Source organism: Alosa sapidissima, chromosome 5 (genome assembly GCF_018492685.1).
Source record: "Alosa sapidissima isolate fAloSap1 chromosome 5, fAloSap1.pri, whole genome shotgun sequence".
Taxonomy (NCBI): Eukaryota; Metazoa; Chordata; class Actinopteri; order Clupeiformes; family Clupeidae; genus Alosa; species Alosa sapidissima.
The window spans coordinates 11,795,505-11,815,903 of record NC_055961.1 but is presented as its reverse complement, the minus strand read 5'-3'; the positions used below and the strand labels follow the sequence as shown (position 1 = coordinate 11,815,903).

Here is a 20,399-nt window from a genome sequence, read left to right as displayed (position 1 = left end):
CGGTTGCACCAACTCTTTGCTACGACTGCTCCTAACTGCTACGTTGGTCTTTGTTAAGACCAGTCTTTAGAATTGAATTTAGGTGGGTAACAGAACACCAACTGAATTTACGACTTAACTACTCCCTCTCTTAGCGATGCGCGTTCATGTGGATGATGCCAGTTTTTGCCGTCTTATAGGGCGACCACGCCCCCCTTCGGAGGAAACAGCGGTAAAAGTGACTGGAGGAAACAGCGGTAAAAGTGACTGGAGGCCAATGTGTGATGGAGCTTGGAAGTTGCGCCGCCATATCTTACTCGATAAATAAATAAAGTTCACATAATTAGTTCCTTTCTTGGTATTTTCTGGATATGGAATAAGCAAAGGAGACGCGATATAGATATCACTTTATCTTTATTAGAGTTAAGATCACAATGGAAACATGTAGTAGGCTAGCTAAGTTAGGCTATGGCAGAACACTAACAGTAAATGGCTGGTAGGAGGTTAACCTACTGTAAACAGCTATGTACAGTATGACTGAAAGCGCCATAAAACACTAATGGAAAGGGATACAATCCCAAATAACGTTAATCAACCAACCATGTTGATGCTAGGAATGCAGTGACAGGAAGAAAGGCAATTATATATCCAATGTAACATTAGCTTAGCGTTATTATGCACACAAACATATTGGGCTAGATACCTAATGTTATTCAAAGTGTTTCAAAGTATGTCTGATTAGGAAAGTACAATAAGCTGTTTACAAAAGGTGTTATCCATGAATGATACCCCCCTTGAAATTCTCACAGTTGTTTACAGCACAAACTACTATCATCCTCATGCTTGTTGTTAGCAAGCTAGCACTTGTTTTAGCTAGAGACACCAATTGACCATGTAAGGGGGGGGCAGATTGCTACACAGTGCTTACATTTTGACCTTAAGCCTGCTTATGTTATTCAAAGTGTTTCAAAGTATATCTGATTAGGAAAGTACAATAAGCTGTTAACAAAAGGTGTTATCCATGAATGATACACCCCTTTAAATTCTCACAGTTGTTTACAGTGCAAACTACATTGCTATCATTCTCATGATTGTTGTTAGCAAGCTAGCACTTGTTTTAGCTAGAGACACTTGACCATGTAAGGGGAGGAGAGAGAGAGAGGGGGAAGAGAATAAGAGAAGATCGTCAGGTGGTGGCTTTAGAAAATGCAAGCTTCTGCTTATTCATAAGGCAGCAGTGTTGTTAGGTTCCGCAGGGTCCTCCTAAAGGTGAAATTCCCCTGAAAATTCATATAGGCATTTCCAGTGAGAAATAAGATTTGGTGTGGAAAGTAGGAGGGAAAGCAATCTAACTTATGTTTCCCGTAAATCTTTTTCAAGAAAATGTAAATAATTTACTGTTTCCAACTGATAATGCTAAAACATCATCAAAGCTGGGTTGTTTCTTAACCAATGACTTCAAGGACTTTGCTTTCTTGTCACCACGAGTATGTTGGCTATTAAAAATAATAAACATTTTGGTTCGACCTCTTTGCACTTGATTTTCAGGTTATCAAAATGAGTGTTCATTACTGTTTATTGTTTTGAAAGTTTTACAAAGTTGAATCAGCGCAGACAAACACATTTTTTCATTTTTGTTTCTTTATTTTATGTGGGAAACGGATGTGCATTTGCGTATCTCTGCAGCACTGCCCTGTGTGTGTGTGTGTGTGTTTTGTCACACATGGTGGTGTTGTGTGTGTGTCTGTGACCCCGTGGGTGCGGTCTCGCCCTGGCTCTGATGTCCACTTCAACGCAAAGGTCTGCCGGGGAAAAAAACAGCACATTACCAAGACAATTTACACTGTATGTTCACAGATTAAACAATACTGAATAGCTAGTCACTTTGATAAATAAATGTAAAGTAAAAGTGTTTAGTGTTTATGGTGTCCGGTGATGTTTCCAGTCCACCTTTTCTGGCATTTGTTAATAAAGTCCTTCATGCGGATTTGATCACTCAGAGGGGCGAACCTTTCCACCATCTTGATGAGGTCGGGATGGGAGGCCACTACAGACAGAATGTTACGGGCCTGATTCCTGTTTCAGACACAAAATACATCAGCACCTATTGATTCACTGACTCATTAGTTTATGATGTATAAGCATATAAGTATTATGGCTTTAACATCATTTTGATGGTACACTGACTTATAATTGGAAAAATGGCATGTTTGTCATTGCCTCTGGCCCTCCTAAAAGATCTCATATCTCATATATGTAATGTAACTTATGTAGTCTAGGTGAACCCTGCCAAATCTATGTTTGAATTTGCTCAGCAGATTCTCAGAGACTTTGGAATTGAGTTAACAACTAAATATAAAACATTTGTTTACAGGAAAGCTGTGTCAATGGAGATTTGATAATCAGTCAGGTGTCAGCCAGGCTATAACTTTTGTGGACACTACTGGAAAGTGAATATTAAATCCCAAATTCTTCACTATATTTTAGCTGTAAACACACTATTTCAATGCCATGCACTGACAGATAATTACATTCAGTATTGCTGTATGACATGAGATGACTTTTGGATACCTCATAATAGAACAGAAACTGTTGCTGATTGGCTAATTTAGAAACATTTACTTTTATGAATTGAACTGACACTTTTATACAGAGCCAATAAGTAAATGATAAGGAAACATAGAGAAATAGGGCTCCCGACCTGACTTCCAGTGCGTTGTCAAGGGCCAAGCAGCTGGCAGTATGGATGAAGCGGGCAGTCAGGTCGTTTTTGCCGGACAGGAGACGAGCTGCCCCTATGACCTCCGTCACTTTCTCCAGGTGCCGTGCAGTGCTCTTCCTCACGGCTGTATGTTTGTGACTAAGAAGAAGCAGAGAACCAATGAGTCACACCAGGAGAATGGATAAGCCAGAGATCCAGGGGAGACAAGGAGACAGAACCAGGAGAAACAGCTGAGACACAGAAACGACAGACAAACTAGGTGAGTAACAACCAGTGTTGGGCAAGTTACTTCAAAAGCGTAATGCATTATTTATTACTTGTTACTGTCATCTCAAAGTAATTTGTTACATTACAATATTACTGTCTTTGAATTGTAAGGCATTACACTACGTTTACATTACTTTCACCAAAATAACAGGAAATATGGATTTGGTGTTCTCAATAGATCTTCATGTGTTCAATGCAGCTCATTACACGGCAGGAGGTGATGTGGTATGGCATAATGACTGAGCTAGGCTTAAGGCTAACAAAAGAACAATATAACGGTTGCAGTTATGGCTCATGGGACAATGTAGGCCCCAAAGGCCAAAGGTCACTCACAACTTAATATAGTAAAATATAGCCATGGTGAAATTGTATGTTGACTTTAAATGGTTCTCATCATTGCTAGTTGCCTTTCCTTCCACTTACAGTGGTGTAGACTTAATGCAAATAGTTTGAGAATAATGGCTATTCTCACTGCTTGAAATGAGAAGTATAGCCTAACCATGTTAGATCTGTTGCATGAATGGCAGAGATAACTCAAATTCCCTTTCTACAGTCATCTAAACAATGCAATCAAATTCCAGGACCAGCATAGATGACTTTTTTTTAATTCTTGGATAATCTTCTCTGGTGCCAATTGAGCATTTCTCAATTTTGGATTAAAAAGTAAAGTAACTTCAGTTACTGAGAATTGTACCGAGTAAAATATTACTGAAATTGTATTGGTAATGCCTTACATTACTGCATTACAGCAAAAAGCAATGCATTACTGTAATTACATTACTTTTTTAATGCATTACTCCCAACACTGGTAACAACTGATACAGACAACTACATAGCCAGGTAACACAGAGAAAGTTGAGAAGCACTAGAAAGCAATTAACCAGTACAACCCTGCTCTCTTTTTCTCTCTGCCCCTAACCTGAGCCCTCCGTTGATGAGAGCGTTCATGCTGCGGATGGGGTTGGTGTTATACACCATGTACCCCAGGGCCAGATCCATGTCCTTCATGAAGCTGCTGGACTCTCCAGCCTTCGGCAGCAGTGTCCGGGCTGCGCCCTCGGCCTCCGCATCCATGTCCTGCCCCAGGTGAGCAAACAGGTGGGCCAGCGTCACCATGGCAGCATGGGACACCACTGAGCGCAGGTTCTTCACCTGGTTGGGAGGAGGGAATTAGAATGACAGCTTGCACCGCTTTGACTTGTATAGAATACTGACAAAGTTAACATCATTTCTTTGGTAGCATCATTAAGGCATTTCAATAGATATTGCCTAGTTTGAAACAAGACAAAAGATACAACATGTGCTCCAGAATGTTTTCCAGCAGAGAGCCTCTCACCTCTTGATTGACGGCCAGACAAACATCATGCAGCCTGGGCAGCAGCACGTTGGCGTGGTGCTGAGCCAGAGACCTGATGGAGATCAGGGCCTCGATCTTCTTCCCCCTGCAGCAGCACCAACAACACACTCACATCAGAGGAACATGGTAATACATGGACTTGGTTCAAGTATTCTATCTCCAGCTACTTAGCAACTCTTGCCATGTAAATCCTATGTGTTAACATAGCCTAGACTATCTACTCTAAAGGCATGCTGTTCTTTTAACATCAATATCTCAGCATAGTCTAATCTATCTTAGCTAAAAGCCTACGATTTGTCTGGATAGCGTAACAGCATAGCCTATCTTGGCAAAAAGCCTAATATATCAGTCTAGACTATTTAAGCTATACTCCCACCAGTCATCGTCGCTGAGCACTGTAAAGGCCTGCAGGAGGGCCTGCTCGGGACAGGACAGTGGGCGCAGTTTGGCCAACTCTGGCAGATTCTTGGCCGGCTGGGTCTTGCTTGTATGCCTCGCCTCAGTCACTTTCCTCTTCTTCACCTCCTTATGCTCCCTCGTTTCTTCCTGCCTCCCTGCCAGAGACTCAACAGACTTTTGCTCTGGGAGGTCAAAGGTCAAATATGTTTGTCTGAAATCCTGTCTACATTTGCCTTGGCAAACAACTTTGTTATTTGAATTGATATCTGCACTGATATTTAATTAGGCTAATAAAGACTGAGTCAATATATTCTTCTGTGTGTGAGAGAGAGAGAGAGAGAAAGAGAGAGAGAGAAAGAGTATAAGAGAGACTACTCACCTTTCACAGCAGTGACCCCATTGAGTGATATGGTGTTCTTGAGACGGGGTAGTCTACTCTGGAACTGTCTGTGGCTGGTTGTCTTTGGGGGGGCGGGGATAGCAGGGGCAATGGGCGAATTGAGGAAGGGCAGAGTACGGGGCGCCGGCGGGGTCCTGCGAGGACTGAGGCTGCCCACAGAGCAGCCTGTCTGGTCCGAGGCCTTAGCATCATTGAGACTGGCAAGTTTGATCTCCTCAGCGAGTTCCAGGACCTCCTGCAGGAGTTCCTTGCGAGCCTGGCGCTCGTTCTGCTGAGCGCTCAGGGGTCTCAGCGTAGACCTCACAGATCGCTGCAGCTGGTGGTGGGGGGATGCAGGGGGTATGGGGGCTAGCAGCTTCCGTTGGCCAGGTGCCGCACTGGCATGCAAGGGCTGGGGTGGGCCCAAACGCGTTGTGGAATCGTGGGGCAAGGTCAGAAGATGAGGCTGCAGAGAGGCAAGAGGCAACATGTCATCAAACATGGCCACCATCTACACCCTCTGACACACAACTGCCCAACCGCCATGCTGCGTTTGAAATCTTCACGGTTTCACTATAATGCACTATTTAGTAAATAACTAAGGCATCATTATATTATTACATTATTAATGATATCATAATAACATTACAAAGTAGCTGTATGAACAATATCATAATTTGTTCTAATACCTCTATGGTAACCACTAACCCAAAAAGTGTGACTGATAGTCAGATTTGACCAAAGCTGTATCCTTTCAACTTTGACCTGGAAAGGTCACTTCATAGATGCCCATCATCAAAACCATAGACTGTATATATAGAACTGGACAGTGTGCCGTCTGTTAAGAGTGATGCGAGCGCTAGTCCAGAGCCCCCTGGTGGCTGGTTGCAGTACAATGTGTAACTCCGCCCATCCCCATGTATTTCAATGGCCAAGTAGCCAACTTTCCGTGTCACTTTTCTCCCCTAAAACTATTTTTGTATCTACAACTTTTTATTCGAAAAAATAGTTTTGAAGATGCTTCAATACACACAATTTTTCTTTTCTCGCTGAAATTATTTTTTTTAATGTTATATTAACAAATCTAAAAAGGGCGTGTTTACACCTATGATTGACAGCTGGCTGGCTGCAGACACGACGCTTTGTCCATTATGTTTTAACGTCTAGGCTGCAGACGCTACCACGTCATCGCTCACTTATTTTAACGACACCTGATTTCGACACAATCTAACCTAAATAAGAGTTGCTGTTATTATCATTAGGCTATATCTTATCACAGTCTGACTAAATACAAAATTGATAGTCATACATTGTGTAGTTGTTTGTAAGAGACATCGTTGTTAGTTGTGACAGATTCTTTGTGAAAAAAGATATGTTCTGTTCTTTCGTAGATGCTAAGTATATTAGCTCATAGCATGCTACATCATGCTAGCATTAGCCAGTTGATAGGTAAAGTAAAAGGGCTCTGCTATATTGAAGTGACGTTAGCCATAGTCACCATCATTTACAGTCCTACTTGTTTCAAATGGTTTAACGTAACCAGTGATTGCCGCCATCATCGTTGCAACTTCATTTGAATACACTTAAGTCACTGGAGAAGGCGATGTTAAGTTTCATTAACGTTAACTCTTGCTTAGTTTTGCGAATGCCAATAAACGCCACCTAGCCTGCTAGGTCGACAACCTCGGTATGCCCATTTATGAATCAGCCCGACAAATAACGTTACTTGTGTTTTAGTGAACACATTATTGGACCATAGCTTAACGTGAGGAGGGATTCAAAGTTACAAATGCTTAGTATGCTCAGAACAGCGGTACCTGAAAATGCGTTAAGGTATCGTTGTTACCTGCGATTGCACTGCTGGAGAAGCATTTTGCATTGGTATGATTTGATCAGGTCTTGCCAGTGATGTGTAATCCTCCCGTAGACGTACATCATTTCAAAATAATACGTCTAAATTGAAAACTGTGACATCTCATTGATAGGCTCTCTCAATATGTCTGTAATCGTATGCCTCTACCACAGGCTTGCTAGTCAGAGAGGGTGCTCCATTATAAATCAAAAATGTAATATTGCAGCCTTCATGTCAGCTGTAAAAATATGAGAACATGGACCTACTACATCAGGATACTCCAAACATAAACTAAACATTTTACACAAAATCAGGAAGCTACTTTGCTGTTCAGTGTGTGATGTGTTTAAAGTGGTACTACGTTTAAAGAAACATTTTTATTCTTTGTTTCAAGTGCACAAGAAAATACCACATTATGATGATGGTTATGGTTACCCTTAACAAATACAAAACAATATAATACTTAAAACAGGGATCAATCAATAGCCTAATGAAATAAACAATGAAAATGAGGGGGGAAAGCAATAATAAATAATAATGCCCATTCAATCAATAATATAATAACAATAACATGGTAAGACTACATTAAGGAGAATATCAATAATAAACAAATGTCAAATTAATCAACAGCCTATAATGAAAATAAAACAGTACTACTGCATACAAACCATAATGTATAAGAAGTGCTTAAAAGACCAAAAACTATCACAAGAACGAAGAGCACTGGGCAACTCATTCCACCAACATGGAACCACTGAGGAAAAGAGTCTTGAATTTGACCTAGCGTTTAAGACTGGTTGACACAACAGACGCTCATCAGAAGACCGCAGTGGGTGGTTGGGGATGTATATCTTGATCATTGAATTAAAATAACAAGGAGCAGATCCAGTCAGTGTCCTATAGGCCAAAGTGAGAGATTTAAATTTAATTCTGGCTACTGTAGGGAGCCAATGGAGAGTAACTAGGAGAGGAGTTACGATGTGTCCTGTTTGGCTGATTGAAGACCGGTCATGTTGCAACATTCTGAATGATATATCCCACAAAAGAAATAAAAAAAAAACATTCAATATTGATTTAGTATCAACCAATAATTATTCTGATATTAATATTCTTGTAACGTCTACATCTTTGTGTAGACTACAGTTAAATACTTAAATACCTTAATATGGTATAGTCTACGTGATACACAGGACTACACAGTAAACCCATTTAAAAAGCATCATCTCAACATACCCATTTAAAATAGGCAAGGATACGTATTCAATAACATTTGGGGTTGCTCACAGTATACCCACCACTGCAACTAACTAACTACACTACACCACTGGTTAAATGGCGCATTGCAATTTACAATTTGTGTGATTTCAGGGGCATACAGAAAGTTTGGGTGACATCAATAAAGAAAATAGAAACAAAGGGATGTGTACAGCCTCAAGTATGAATGATGTCACATTAACAGAAGGTTCAGAGCAGCGGCAGACCTTTCTTGGTGCCACGCAAGTTATTGAAAGTCATGTGTTTTCAGAACGTAGTGGTGCTGTGCAATGTCCCATGTATAAGGGGCTTCAGGTTGATCCAGTGACGGTGGGTGATGTCAGGGAGATGGATGTCAGGGGACTTGGAGAAAGGAGGAGGACATGCCACCTCAGACCACCCCAGCCAAACCACTTCACGTAGGCATTCCCTTGCTTGCAGACTAATGTAGACCATGGAGACCACCTTGCCGCCACCTCCAGTACATTCAGCCATCTTACCTGCAAAAAGGAAAGTTACAATAAAGTTAGTCAGACAATTTTACAACATTACAAAGCATCTAATCAGGCACTCAACACCACTAGTAATACCAATTAATTAAATATATGTGTGCAATAAACTTCACAGCCTACCTAATGTTAACTACACATTTAAATATGCGGTGGGAATGTTATTAACTTGCGTCAGCTTGAAAAATAACGTTATCAGTATGACTGATCATGGACGTTAGATGACAAACTAAGGTCTTTCTCAAATGTTCACCGATATCCCTGGGAAGTGACTGGTTCTTGGCGTAGTGTTTAATGCAGGGGTTTCATTTATCGATCATTCACTTATGCGGTCTACAACTACTGACCTACCATCACAGAAGTAGCTCTAACAGAGGTGTCTGTCGTTAACGTTAGAAAAAATGCAACGCTGGCAAACTGGCTAGTACATTAACATGACGGGTTGATGAGGTCCATGCTTCACATTACGTTAACGTTAACTTGCGTTGCTTTATCACATCATATACTGTACTGACTGTCTAGTGTTATTAATCCCCATGTACAGTCAATGGTTACTCCATGTGGAGATGGCATACATTACGATTGAGATATTTGAAAACAGCAACAACTAATAAAACCAAGTATATCATGCATCGACTGTTACGGGAGCTGTGTGCTAATCTTCACTTCAACGACTAACTTAGCCTCCCGTTGACGGTAACGTTAATGTAGCTGCTAACGTTAGCATGTAATTCGCTGTCCGTATTTCTGTTGTTAGCTCATTAGTATTCACCATACTAAATTGTCACAGTCTATAATCAACATAATAAGCTCTCTTAGACGTATTTAAGAACAACAATAGACAAAAAAAAACTTTTCAGTTGATACGCAACACTTACCAGACAAGAACAAACCGATTGTTGTTTGTACTGTTTAACTCACAGCCGCAAAATTCATCCAGCCAGCTAGCCTTCGGCGCCGAGTCGACTTGCGTTGTGGGAAGGAGAAGGGGGCGGGTTTCACTTGACAAGGGGCGTGTTTAACTCGCTGAGTGGCAACTGAGTGGGCGTGCCTGACCGCGACTCCTCTTCACTGCGCATGCTTTAACTTCTGCTGCGCAGCCGCACTTCAAATTGGTTGCAAATTTTCCAAGATGGCGTCGCCTCGGCGGCTTCAATTCCATAGAACACTGCTGAATGCAACCACACTGTCCAGTTCTATATATACAGTCTATGATCAAAACATACTTAAACATTGACCTTTACCCTTTCAGCATAGATGCCAAATGAAGTGCAGGGAACATGGAATATTAGATTTAGTTATAATTTAGGCTATATAAAACTGTACGCCGGCTCTTAGATGTTTGAGGGAACTCACACATGCGGTACAAATCGTGTTCTGATTCTGCTCCTGCCGTAAAATCAGGAGCTGTAGCATCATTGTTTTCATCTCCTCATTTTCTGCATGGAGTTTTCCGAACTCCTTTTGAAAATCCATTGAACTTAAAATTTCGCCGATATATAGGAGCTACTTTCAAATAAATTGTATAGAACTTAAATATAGTCTACTGAGCAAAATCCAAATATCTAGGCTACCGAGAAGCGAGCGGGTGAGTCCTAAGGTGAAGATGCATCAAGTGATCTGAAATGACGATTTTCGCCCATAATGGTGACCTCCCCATTATGACGTAGGGGCGCAGACAGCAGACACCGGTTGCACCAACTCTTTGCTACGACTGCTCCTAACTGCTACGTTGGTCTTTGTTAAGACCAGTCTTTAGAATTGAATTTAGGTGGGTAACAGAACACCAACTGAATTTACGACTTAACTACTCCCTCTCTTAGCGATGCGCGTTCATGTGGATGATGCCAGTTTTTGCCGTCTTATAGGGCGACCACGCCCCCCTTCGGAGGAAACAGCGGTAAAAGTGACTGGAGGCCAATGTGTGATGGAGCTTGGAAGTTGCGCCGCCATATCTTACTCGATAAATAAATAAAGTTCACATAATTAGTTCCTTTCTTGGTATTTTCTGGATATGGAATAAGCAAAGGAGACGCGATATAGATATCACTTTATCTTTATTAGAGTTAAGATCACAATGGAAACATGTAGTAGGCTAGCTAAGTTAGGCTATGGCAGAACACTAACAGTAAATGGCTGGTAGGAGGTTAACCTACTGTAAACAGCTATGTACAGTATGACTGAAAGCGCCATAAAACACTAATGGAAAGGGATACAATCCCAAATAACGTTAATCAACCAACCATGTTGATGCTAGGAATGCAGTGACAGGAAGAAAGGCAATTATATATCCAATGTAACATTAGCTTAGCGTTATTATGCACACAAACATATTGGGCTAGATACCTAATGTTATTCAAAGTGTTTCAAAGTATGTCTGATTAGGAAAGTACAATAAGCTGTTTACAAAAGGTGTTATCCATGAATGATACCCCCCTTGAAATTCTCACAGTTGTTTACAGCACAAACTACTATCATCCTCATGCTTGTTGTTAGCAAGCTAGCACTTGTTTTAGCTAGAGACACCAATTGACCATGTAAGGGGGGGGGGGGGGCAGATTGCTACACAGTGCTTACATTTTGACCTTAAGCCTGCTTATGTTATTCAAAGTGTTTCAAAGTATATCTGATTAGGAAAGTACAATAAGCTGTTAACAAAAGGTGTTATCCATGAATGATACACCCCTTTAAATTCTCACAGTTGTTTACAGTGCAAACTACATTGCTATCATTCTCATGATTGTTGTTAGCAAGCTAGCACTTGTTTTAGCTAGAGACACTTGACCATGTAAGGGGAGGAGAGAGAGAGAGGGGGAAGAGAATAAGAGAAGATCGTCAGGTGGTGGCTTTAGAAAATGCAAGCTTCTGCTTATTCATAAGGCAGCAGTGTTGTTAGGTTCCGCAGGGTCCTCCTAAAGGTGAAATTCCCCTGAAAATTCATATAGGCATTTCCAGTGAGAAATAAGATTTGGTGTGGAAAGTAGGAGGGAAAGCAATCTAACTTATGTTTCCCGTAAATCTTTTTCAAGAAAATGTAAATAATTTACTGTTTCCAACTGATAATGCTAAAACATCATCAAAGCTGGGTTGTTTCTTAACCAATGACTTCAAGGACTTTGCTTTCTTGTCACCACGAGTATGTTGGCTATTAAAAATAATAAACATTTTGGTTCGACCTCTTTGCACTTGATTTTCAGGTTATCAAAATGAGTGTTCATTACTGTTTATTGTTTTGAAAGTTTTATAAAGTTGAATCAGCGCAGACAAACACATTTTTTCATTTTTGTTTCTTTATTTTATGTGGGAAACGGATGTGCATTTGCGTATCTCTGCAGCACTGCCCTGTGTGTGTGTGTGTGTGTTTTGTCACACATGGTGGTGTTGTGTGTGTGTCTGTGACCCCGTGGGTGCGGTCTCGCCCTGGCTCTGATGTCCACTTCAACGCAAAGGTCTGCCGGGGAAAAAAACAGCACATTACCAAGACAATTTACACTGTATGTTCACAGATTAAACAATACTGAATAGCTAGTCACTTTGATAAATAAATGTAAAGTAAAAGTGTTTAGTGTTTATGGTGTCCGGTGATGTTTCCAGTCCACCTTTTCTGGCATTTGTTAATAAAGTCCTTCATGCGGATTTGATCACTCAGAGGGGCGAACCTTTCCACCATCTTGATGAGGTCGGGATGGGAGGCCACTACAGACAGAATGTTACGGGCCTGATTCCTGTTTCAGACACAAAATACATCAGCACCTATTGATTCACTGACTCATTAGTTTATGATGTATAAGCATATAAGTATTATGGCTTTAACATCATTTTGATGGTACACTGACTTATAATTGGAAAAATGGCATGTTTGTCATTGCCTCTGGCCCTCCTAAAAGATCTCATATCTCATATATGTAATGTAACTTATGTAGTCTAGGTGAACCCTGCCAAATCTATGTTTGAATTTGCTCAGCAGATTCTCAGAGACTTTGGAATTGAGTTAACAACTAAATATAAAACATTTGTTTACAGGAAAGCTGTGTCAATGGAGATTTGATAATCAGTCAGGTGTCAGCCAGGCTATAACTTTTGTGGACACTACTGGAAAGTGAATATTAAATCCCAAATTCTTCACTATATTTTAGCTGTAAACACACTATTTCAATGCCATGCACTGACAGATAATTACATTCAGTATTGCTGTATGACATGAGATGACTTTTGGATACCTCATAATAGAACAGAAACTGTTGCTGATTGGCTAATTTAGAAACATTTACTTTTATGAATTGAACTGACACTTTTATACAGAGCCAATAAGTAAATGATAAGGAAACATAGAGAAATAGGGCTCCCGACCTGACTTCCAGTGCGTTGTCAAGGGCCAAGCAGCTGGCAGTATGGATGAAGCGGGCAGTCAGGTCGTTTTTGCCGGACAGGAGACGAGCTGCCCCTATGACCTCCGTCACTTTCTCCAGGTGCCGTGCAGTGCTCTTCCTCACGGCTGTATGTTTGTGACTAAGAAGAAGCAGAGAACCAATGAGTCACACCAGGAGAATGGATAAGCCAGAGATCCAGGGGAGACAAGGAGACAGAACCAGGAGAAACAGCTGAGACACAGAAACGACAGACAAACTAGGTGAGTAACAACCAGTGTTGGGCAAGTTACTTCAAAAGCGTAATGCATTATTTATTACTTGTTACTGTCATCTCAAAGTAATTTGTTACATTACAATATTACTGTCTTTGAATTGTAAGGCATTACACTACGTTTACATTACTTTCACCAAAATAACAGGAAATATGGATTTGGTGTTCTCAATAGATCTTCATGTGTTCAATGCAGCTCATTACACGGCAGGAGGTGATGTGGTATGGCATAATGACTGAGCTAGGCTTAAGGCTAACAAAAGAACAATATAACGGTTGCAGTTATGGCTCATGGGACAATGTAGGCCCCAAAGGCCAAAGGTCACTCACAACTTAATATAGTAAAATATAGCCATGGTGAAATTGTATGTTGACTTTAAATGGTTCTCATCATTGCTAGTTGCCTTTCCTTCCACTTACAGTGGTGTAGACTTAATGCAAATAGTTTGAGAATAATGGCTATTCTCACTGCTTGAAATGAGAAGTATAGCCTAACCATGTTAGATCTGTTGCATGAATGGCAGAGATAACTCAAATTCCCTTTCTACAGTCATCTAAACAATGCAATCAAATTCCAGGACCAGCATAGATGACTTTTTTTTAATTCTTGGATAATCTTCTCTGGTGCCAATTGAGCATTTCTCAATTTTGGATTAAAAAGCAAAGTAACTTCAGTTACTGAGAATTGTACCGAGTAAAATATTGCTGAAATTGTATTGGTAATGCCTTACATTACTGCATTACAGCAAAAAGCAATGCATTACTGTAATTACATTACTTTTTTAATGCATTACTCCCAACACTGGTAACAACTGATACAGACAACTACATAGCCAGGTAACACAGAGAAAGTTGAGAAGCACTAGAAAGCAATTAACCAGTACAACCCTGCTCTCTTTTTCTCTCTGCCCCTAACCTGAGCCCTCCGTTGATGAGAGCGTTCATGCTGCGGATGGGGTTGGTGTTATACACCATGTACCCCAGGGCCAGATCCATGTCCTTCATGAAGCTGCTGGACTCTCCAGCCTTCGGCAGCAGTGTCCGGGCTGCGCCCTCGGCCTCCGCATCCATGTCCTGCCCCAGGTGAGCAAACAGGTGGGCCAGCGTCACCATGGCAGCATGGGACACCACTGAGCGCAGGTTCTTCACCTGGTTGGGAGGAGGGAATTAGAATGACAGCTTGCACCGCTTTGACTTGTATAGAATACTGACAAAGTTAACATCATTTCTTTGGTAGCATCATTAAGGCATTTCAATAGATATTGCCTAGTTTGAAACAAGACAAAAGATACAACATGTGCTCCAGAATGTTTTCCAGCAGAGAGCCTCTCACCTCTTGATTGACGGCCAGACAAACATCATGCAGCCTGGGCAGCAGCACGTTGGCGTGGTGCTGAGCCAGAGACCTGATGGAGATCAGGGCCTCGATCTTCTTCCCCCTGCAGCAGCACCAACAACACACTCACATCAGAGGAACATGGTAATACATGGACTTGGTTCAAGTATTCTATCTCCAGCTACTTAGCAACTCTTGCCATGTAAATCCTATGTGTTAACATAGCCTAGACTATCTACTCTAAAGGCATGCTGTTCTTTTAACATCAATATCTCAGCATAGTCTAATCTATCTTAGCTAAAAGCCTACGATTTGTCTGGATAGCGTAACAGCATAGCCTATCTTGGCAAAAAGCCTAATATATCAGTCTAGACTATTTAAGCTATACTCCCACCAGTCATCGTCGCTGAGCACTGTAAAGGCCTGCAGGAGGGCCTGCTCGGGACAGGACAGTGGGCGCAGTTTGGCCAACTCTGGCAGATTCTTGGCCGGCTGGGTCTTGCTTGTATGCCTCGCCTCAGTCACTTTCCTCTTCTTCACCTCCTTATGCTCCCTCGTTTCTTCCTGCCTCCCTGCCAGAGACTCAACAGACTTTTGCTCTGGGAGGTCAAAGGTCAAATATGTTTGTCTGAAATCCTGTCTACATTTGCCTTGGCAAACAACTTTGTTATTTGAATTGATATCTGCACTGATATTTAATTAGGCTAATAAAGACTGAGTCAATATATTCTTCTGTGTGTGAGAGAGAGAGAGAGAGAAAGAGAGAGAGAGAAAGAGTATAAGAGAGACTACTCACCTTTCACAGCAGTGACCCCATTGAGTGATATGGTGTTCTTGAGACGGGGTAGTCTACTCTGGAACTGTCTGTGGCTGGTTGTCTTTGGGGGGGCGGGGATAGCAGGGGCAATGGGCGAATTGAGGAAGGGCAGAGTACGGGGCGCCGGCGGGGTCCTGCGAGGACTGAGGCTGCCCACAGAGCAGCCTGTCTGGTCCGAGGCCTTGGCATCATTGAGACTGGCAAGTTTGATCTCCTCAGCGAGTTCCAGGACCTCCTGCAGGAGTTCCTTGCGAGCCTGGCGCTCGTTCTGCTGAGCGCTCAGGGGTCTCAGCGTAGACCTCACAGATCGCTGCAGCTGGTGGTGGGGGGATGCAGGGGGTATGGGGGCTAGCAGCTTCCGTTGGCCAGGTGCCGCACTGGCATGCAAGGGCTGGGGTGGGCCCAAACGCGTTGTGGAATCGTGGGGCAAGGTCAGAAGATGAGGCTGCAGAGAGGCAAGAGGCAACATGTCATCAAACATGGCCACCATCTACACCCTCTGACACACAACTGCCCAACCGCCATGCTGCGTTTGAAATCTTCACGGTTTCACTATAATGCACTATTTAGTAAATAACTAAGGCATCATTATATTATTACATTATTAATGATATCATAATAACATTACAAAGTAGCTGTATGAACAATATCATAATTTGTTCTAATACCTCTATGGTAACCACTAACCCAAAAAGTGTGACTGATAGTCAGATTTGACCAAAGCTGTATCCTTTCAACTTTGACCTGGAAAGGTCACTTCATAGATGCCCATCATCAAAACATACTTAAACATTGACCTTTACCCTTTCAGCATAGATGCCAAATGAAGTGCAGGGAACATGGAATATTAGATTTAGTTATAATTTAGGCTATATAAAACTGTACGCCGGCTCTTAGATGTTTGAGGGAACTCACACATGCGGTACAAATCGTGTTCTGATTCTGCTCCTGCCGTAAAATCAGGAGCTGTAGCATCATTGTTTTCATCTCCTCATTTTCTGCATGGAGTTTTCCGAACTCCTTTTGAAAATCCATTGAACTTAAAATTTCGCCGATATATAGGAGCTACTTTCAAATAAATTGTATAGAACTTAAATATAGTCTACTGAGCAAAATCCAAATATCTAGGCTACCGAGAAGCGAGCGGGTGAGTCCTAAGGTGAAGATGCATCAAGTGATCTGAAATGACGATTTTCGCCCATAATGGTGACCTCCCCATTATGACGTAGGGGCGCAGACAGCAGACACCGGTTGCACCAACTCTTTGCTACGACTGCTCCTAACTGCTACGTTGGTCTTTGTTAAGACCAGTCTTTAGAATTGAATTTAGGTGGGTAACAGAACACCAACTGAATTTACGACTTAACTACTCCCTCTCTTAGCGATGCGCGTTCATGTGGATGATGCCAGTTTTTGCCGTCTTATAGGGCGACCACGCCCCCCTTCGGAGGAAACAGCAGGTAAAAGTGACTGGAGGAAACAGCGGTAAAAGTGACTGGAGGCCAATGTGTGATGGAGCTTGGAAGTTGCGCCGCCATATCTTACTCGATAAATAAATAAAGTTCACATAATTAGTTCCTTTCTTGGTATTTTCTGGATATGGAATAAGCAAAGGAGACGCGATATAGATATCACTTTATCTTTATTAGAGTTAAGATCACAATGGAAACATGTAGTAGGCTAGCTAAGTTAGGCTATGGCAGAACACTAACAGTAAATGGCTGGTAGGAGGTTAACCTACTGTAAACAGCTATGTACAGTATGACTGAAAGCGCCATAAAACACTAATGGAAAGGGATACAATCCCAAATAACGTTAATCAACCAACCATGTTGATGCTAGGAATGCAGTGACAGGAAGAAAGGCAATTATATATCCAATGTAACATTAGCTTAGCGTTATTATGCACACAAACATATTGGGCTAGATACCTAATGTTATTCAAAGTGTTTCAAAGTATGTCTGATTAGGAAAGTACAATAAGCTGTTTACAAAAGGTGTTATCCATGAATGATACCCCCCTTGAAATTCTCACAGTTGTTTACAGCACAAACTACTATCATCCTCATGCTTGTTGTTAGCAAGCTAGCACTTGTTTTAGCTAGAGACACCAATTGACCATGTAAGGGGGGGGGGGGGGGGCAGATTGCTACACAGTGCTTACATTTTGACCTTAAGCCTGCTTATGTTATTCAAAGTGTTTCAAAGTATATCTGATTAGGAAAGTACAATAAGCTGTTAACAAAAGGTGTTATCCATGAATGATACACCCCTTTAAATTCTCACAGTTGTTTACAGTGCAAACTACATTGCTATCATTCTCATGATTGTTGTTAGCAAGCTAGCACTTGTTTTAGCTAGAGACACTTGACCATGTAAGGGGAGGAGAGAGAGAGAGGGGGAAGAGAATAAGAGAAGATCGTCAGGTGGTGGCTTTAGAAAATGCAAGCTTCTGCTTATTCATAAGGCAGCAGTGTTGTTAGGTTCCGCAGGGTCCTCCTAAAGGTGAAATTCCCCTGAAAATTCATATAGGCATTTCCAGTGAGAAATAAGATTTGGTGTGGAAAGTAGGAGGGAAAGCAATCTAACTTATGTTTCCCGTAAATCTTTTTCAAGAAAATGTAAATAATTTACTGTTTCCAACTGATAATGCTAAAACATCATCAAAGCTGGGTTGTTTCTTAACCAATGACTTCAAGGACTTTGCTTTCTTGTCACCACGAGTATGTTGGCTATTAAAAATAATAAACATTTTGGTTCGACCTCTTTGCACTTGATTTTCAGGTTATCAAAATGAGTGTTCATTACTGTTTATTGTTTTGAAAGTTTTATAAAGTTGAATCAGCGCAGACAAACACATTTTTTCATTTTTGTTTCTTTATTTTATGTGGGAAACGGATGTGCATTTGCGTATCTCTGCAGCACTGCCCTGTGTGTGTGTGTGTGTGTTTTGTCACACATGGTGGTGTTGTGTGTGTGTCTGTGACCCCGTGGGTGCGGTCTCGCCCTGGCTCTGATGTCCACTTCAACGCAAAGGTCTGCCGGGGAAAAAAACAGCACATTACCAAGACAATTTACACTGTATGTTCACAGATTAAACAATACTGAATAGCTAGTCACTTTGATAAATAAATGTAAAGTAAAAGTGTTTAGTGTTTATGGTGTCCGGTGATGTTTCCAGTCCACCTTTTCTGGCATTTGTTAATAAAGTCCTTCATGCGGATTTGATCACTCAGAGGGGCGAACCTTTCCACCATCTTGATGAGGTCGGGATGGGAGGCCACTACAGACAGAATGTTACGGGCCTGATTCCTGTTTCAGACACAAAATACATCAGCACCTATTGATTCACTGACTCATTAGTTTATGATGTATAAGCATATAAGTATTATGGCTTTAACATCATTTTGATGGTACACTGACTTATAATTGGAAAAATGGCATGTTTGTCATTGCCTCTGGCCCTCCTAAAAGATCTCATATCTCATATATGTAATGTAACTTATGTAGTCTAGGTGAACCCTGCCAAATCTATGTTTGAATTTGCTCAGCAGATTCTCAGAGACTTTGGAATTGAGTTAACAACTAAATATAAAACATTTGTTTACAGGAAAGCTGTGTCAATGGAGATTTGATAATCAGTCAGGTGTCAGCCAGGCTATAACTTTTGTGGACACTACTGGAAAGTGAATATTAAATCCCAAATTCTTCACTATATTTTAGCTGTAAACACACTATTTCAATGCCATGCACTGACAGATAATTACATTCAGTATTGCTGTATGACATGAGATGACTTTTGGATACCTCATAATAGAACAGAAACTGTTGCTGATTGGCTAATTTAGAAACATTTACTTTTATGAATTGAACTGACACTTTTATACAGAGCCAATAAGTAAATGATAAGGAAACATAGAGAAATAGGGCTCCCGACCTGACTTCCAGTGCGTTGTCAAGGGCCAAGCAGCTGGCAGTATGGATGAAGCGGGCAGTCAGGTCGTTTTTGCCGGACAGGAGACGAGCTGCCCCTATGACCTCCGTCACTTTCTCCAGGTGCCGTGCAGTGCTCTTCCTCACGGCTGTATGTTTGTGACTAAGAAGAAGCAGAGAACCAATGAGTCACACCAGGAGAATGGATAAGCCAGAGATCCAGGGGAGACAAGGAGACAGAACCAGGAGAAACAGCTGAGACACAGAAACGACAGACAAACTAGGTGAGTAACAACCAGTGTTGGGCAAGTTACTTCAAAAGCGTAATGCATTATTTATTACTTGTTACTGTCATCTCAAAGTAATTTGTTACATTACAATATTACTGTCTTTGAATTGTAAGGCATTACACTACGTTTACATTACTTTCACCAAAATAACAGGAAATATGGATTTGGTGTTCTCAATAGATCTTCATGTGTTCAATGCAGCTCATTACACGGCAGGAGGTGATGTGGTATGGCATAATGACTGAGCTAGGCTTAAGGCTAACAAAAGAACAATATAACGGTTGCAGTTATGGCTCATGGGACAATGTAGGCCCCAAAGGCCAAAGGTCACTCACAACTTAATATAGTAAAATATAGCCATGGTGAAATTGTATGTTGACTTTAAATGGTTCTCATCATTGCTAGTTGCCTTTCCTTCCACTTACAGTGGTGTAGACTTAATGCAAATAGTTTGAGAATAATGGCTATTCTCACTGCTTGAAATGAGAAGTATAGCCTAACCATGTTAGATCTGTTGCATGAATGGCAGAGATAACTCAAATTCCCTTTCTACAGTCATCTAAACAATGCAATCAAATTCCAGGACCAGCATAGATGACTTTTTTTTAATTCTTGGATAATCTTCTCTGGTGCCAATTGAGCATTTCTCAATTTTGGATTAAAA

At 41.3% G+C, this 20,399-nt stretch overlaps 3 protein-coding genes and 2 long non-coding RNA genes across 9 annotated transcripts in view; 2 read left to right on the top strand and 3 right to left on the bottom strand.

The window, feature by feature from the left end:
* The first annotated feature begins 9 nt into the window (after positions 1-9).
* On the top strand, positions 10-328 carry LOC121708462. Its single transcript, XR_006031651.1, has 2 exons — positions 10-82; positions 180-328. It is a non-coding gene; the product is annotated as an uncharacterized LOC121708462 (long non-coding RNA).
* Positions 329-1,602: 1,274 nt separating this feature from the next.
* LOC121708455 (TOG array regulator of axonemal microtubules protein 1-like) lies at positions 1,603-10,323 on the bottom strand. Of its 2 annotated transcripts, XM_042091116.1 has the most exons (8): positions 10,075-10,323; positions 5,104-5,569; positions 4,702-4,906; positions 4,305-4,410; positions 3,888-4,120; positions 2,681-2,839; positions 1,930-2,055; positions 1,603-1,781 (listed from the first exon to the last, which is right to left on the bottom strand). In XM_042091116.1, exons 1-8 carry the CDS (start codon positions 10,192-10,194, stop codon positions 1,769-1,771), a joined length of 1,428 nt encoding a protein of 475 aa, XP_041947050.1. In that variant the 5' UTR covers positions 10,195-10,323; the 3' UTR covers positions 1,603-1,768. The 2 variants fall into 2 exon arrangements, with proteins under 2 accessions (XP_041947050.1, XP_041947051.1); XM_042091117.1 differs by lacking the exons at positions 1,603-1,781; positions 1,930-2,055 and having other exon boundaries at positions 2,687-2,931.
* A 170-nt stretch (positions 10,324-10,493) lies between these two features.
* Positions 10,494-17,089, top strand: LOC121708461. The gene is made up of 2 exons (XR_006031650.1): positions 10,494-10,618; positions 16,973-17,089. It is a non-coding gene; the product is annotated as an uncharacterized LOC121708461 (long non-coding RNA).
* Positions 11,991-16,802, bottom strand: LOC121708456 (TOG array regulator of axonemal microtubules protein 1-like). Of its 2 annotated transcripts, XM_042091118.1 has the most exons (8): positions 16,428-16,703; positions 15,492-15,957; positions 15,090-15,294; positions 14,693-14,798; positions 14,276-14,508; positions 13,069-13,227; positions 12,318-12,443; positions 11,991-12,169 (listed from the first exon to the last, which is right to left on the bottom strand). In XM_042091118.1, the coding sequence occupies exons 1-8, from the start codon at positions 16,545-16,547 to the stop codon at positions 12,157-12,159; spliced, it is 1,428 nt and encodes a 475-aa protein (XP_041947052.1). In that variant the 5' UTR covers positions 16,548-16,703; the 3' UTR covers positions 11,991-12,156. The 2 variants fall into 2 exon arrangements, with proteins under 2 accessions (XP_041947052.1, XP_041947053.1); XM_042091119.1 differs by lacking the exons at positions 11,991-12,169; positions 12,318-12,443 and having other exon boundaries at positions 13,075-13,319; positions 16,428-16,802.
* Positions 17,090-18,371: 1,282 nt separating the features above from the next.
* Positions 18,372-20,399, bottom strand: part of LOC121708454 (TOG array regulator of axonemal microtubules protein 1-like) — a 47,720-nt gene continuing 45,692 nt past the window's right edge. For 2 of the 3 annotated variants that reach the window (XM_042091113.1, XM_042091114.1), the window contains exons 7-9: positions 19,450-19,608; positions 18,699-18,824; positions 18,372-18,550 (exon numbers count right to left, since the gene is read on the bottom strand). In XM_042091113.1, the coding sequence (XP_041947047.1) occupies positions 18,538-18,550; positions 18,699-18,824; positions 19,450-19,608 (298 nt within the window). In that variant the 3' untranslated portion in view covers positions 18,372-18,537. Of the gene's footprint in view, positions 18,551-18,698; positions 18,825-19,449; positions 19,701-20,399 lie in introns of those variants that run through there. The other variant, XM_042091115.1, reaches the window with a different exon arrangement.

Excerpts from the sequence above, each read along its gene's own strand:
- LOC121708455 (XM_042091116.1), bottom strand. The coding sequence starts at position 10,194 with ATGGATTTTCAAAAGGAGTTCGGAAAACTCCATGCAGAAAATGAGGAG. Across the intron at positions 4,411-4,701 it reads GTGCTCAGCGACGATGACTG|GGGGAAGAAGATCGAGGCCC; the intron begins GTGGGAGTATAG and ends GTGCTGCTGCAG. Across the intron at positions 4,121-4,304 it reads GTCTGGCCGTCAATCAAGAG|GTGAAGAACCTGCGCTCAGT; the intron begins GTGAGAGGCTCT and ends CCTCCCAACCAG.
- LOC121708456 (XM_042091118.1), bottom strand. The coding sequence starts at position 16,547 with ATGGATTTTCAAAAGGAGTTCGGAAAACTCCATGCAGAAAATGAGGAG. Across the intron at positions 15,958-16,427 it reads ACACGATTTGTACCGCATGT|CCTCATCTTCTGACCTTGCC; the intron begins GTGAGTTCCCTC and ends GCCTCTCTGCAG. Across the intron at positions 14,509-14,692 it reads GTCTGGCCGTCAATCAAGAG|GTGAAGAACCTGCGCTCAGT; the intron begins GTGAGAGGCTCT and ends CCTCCCAACCAG.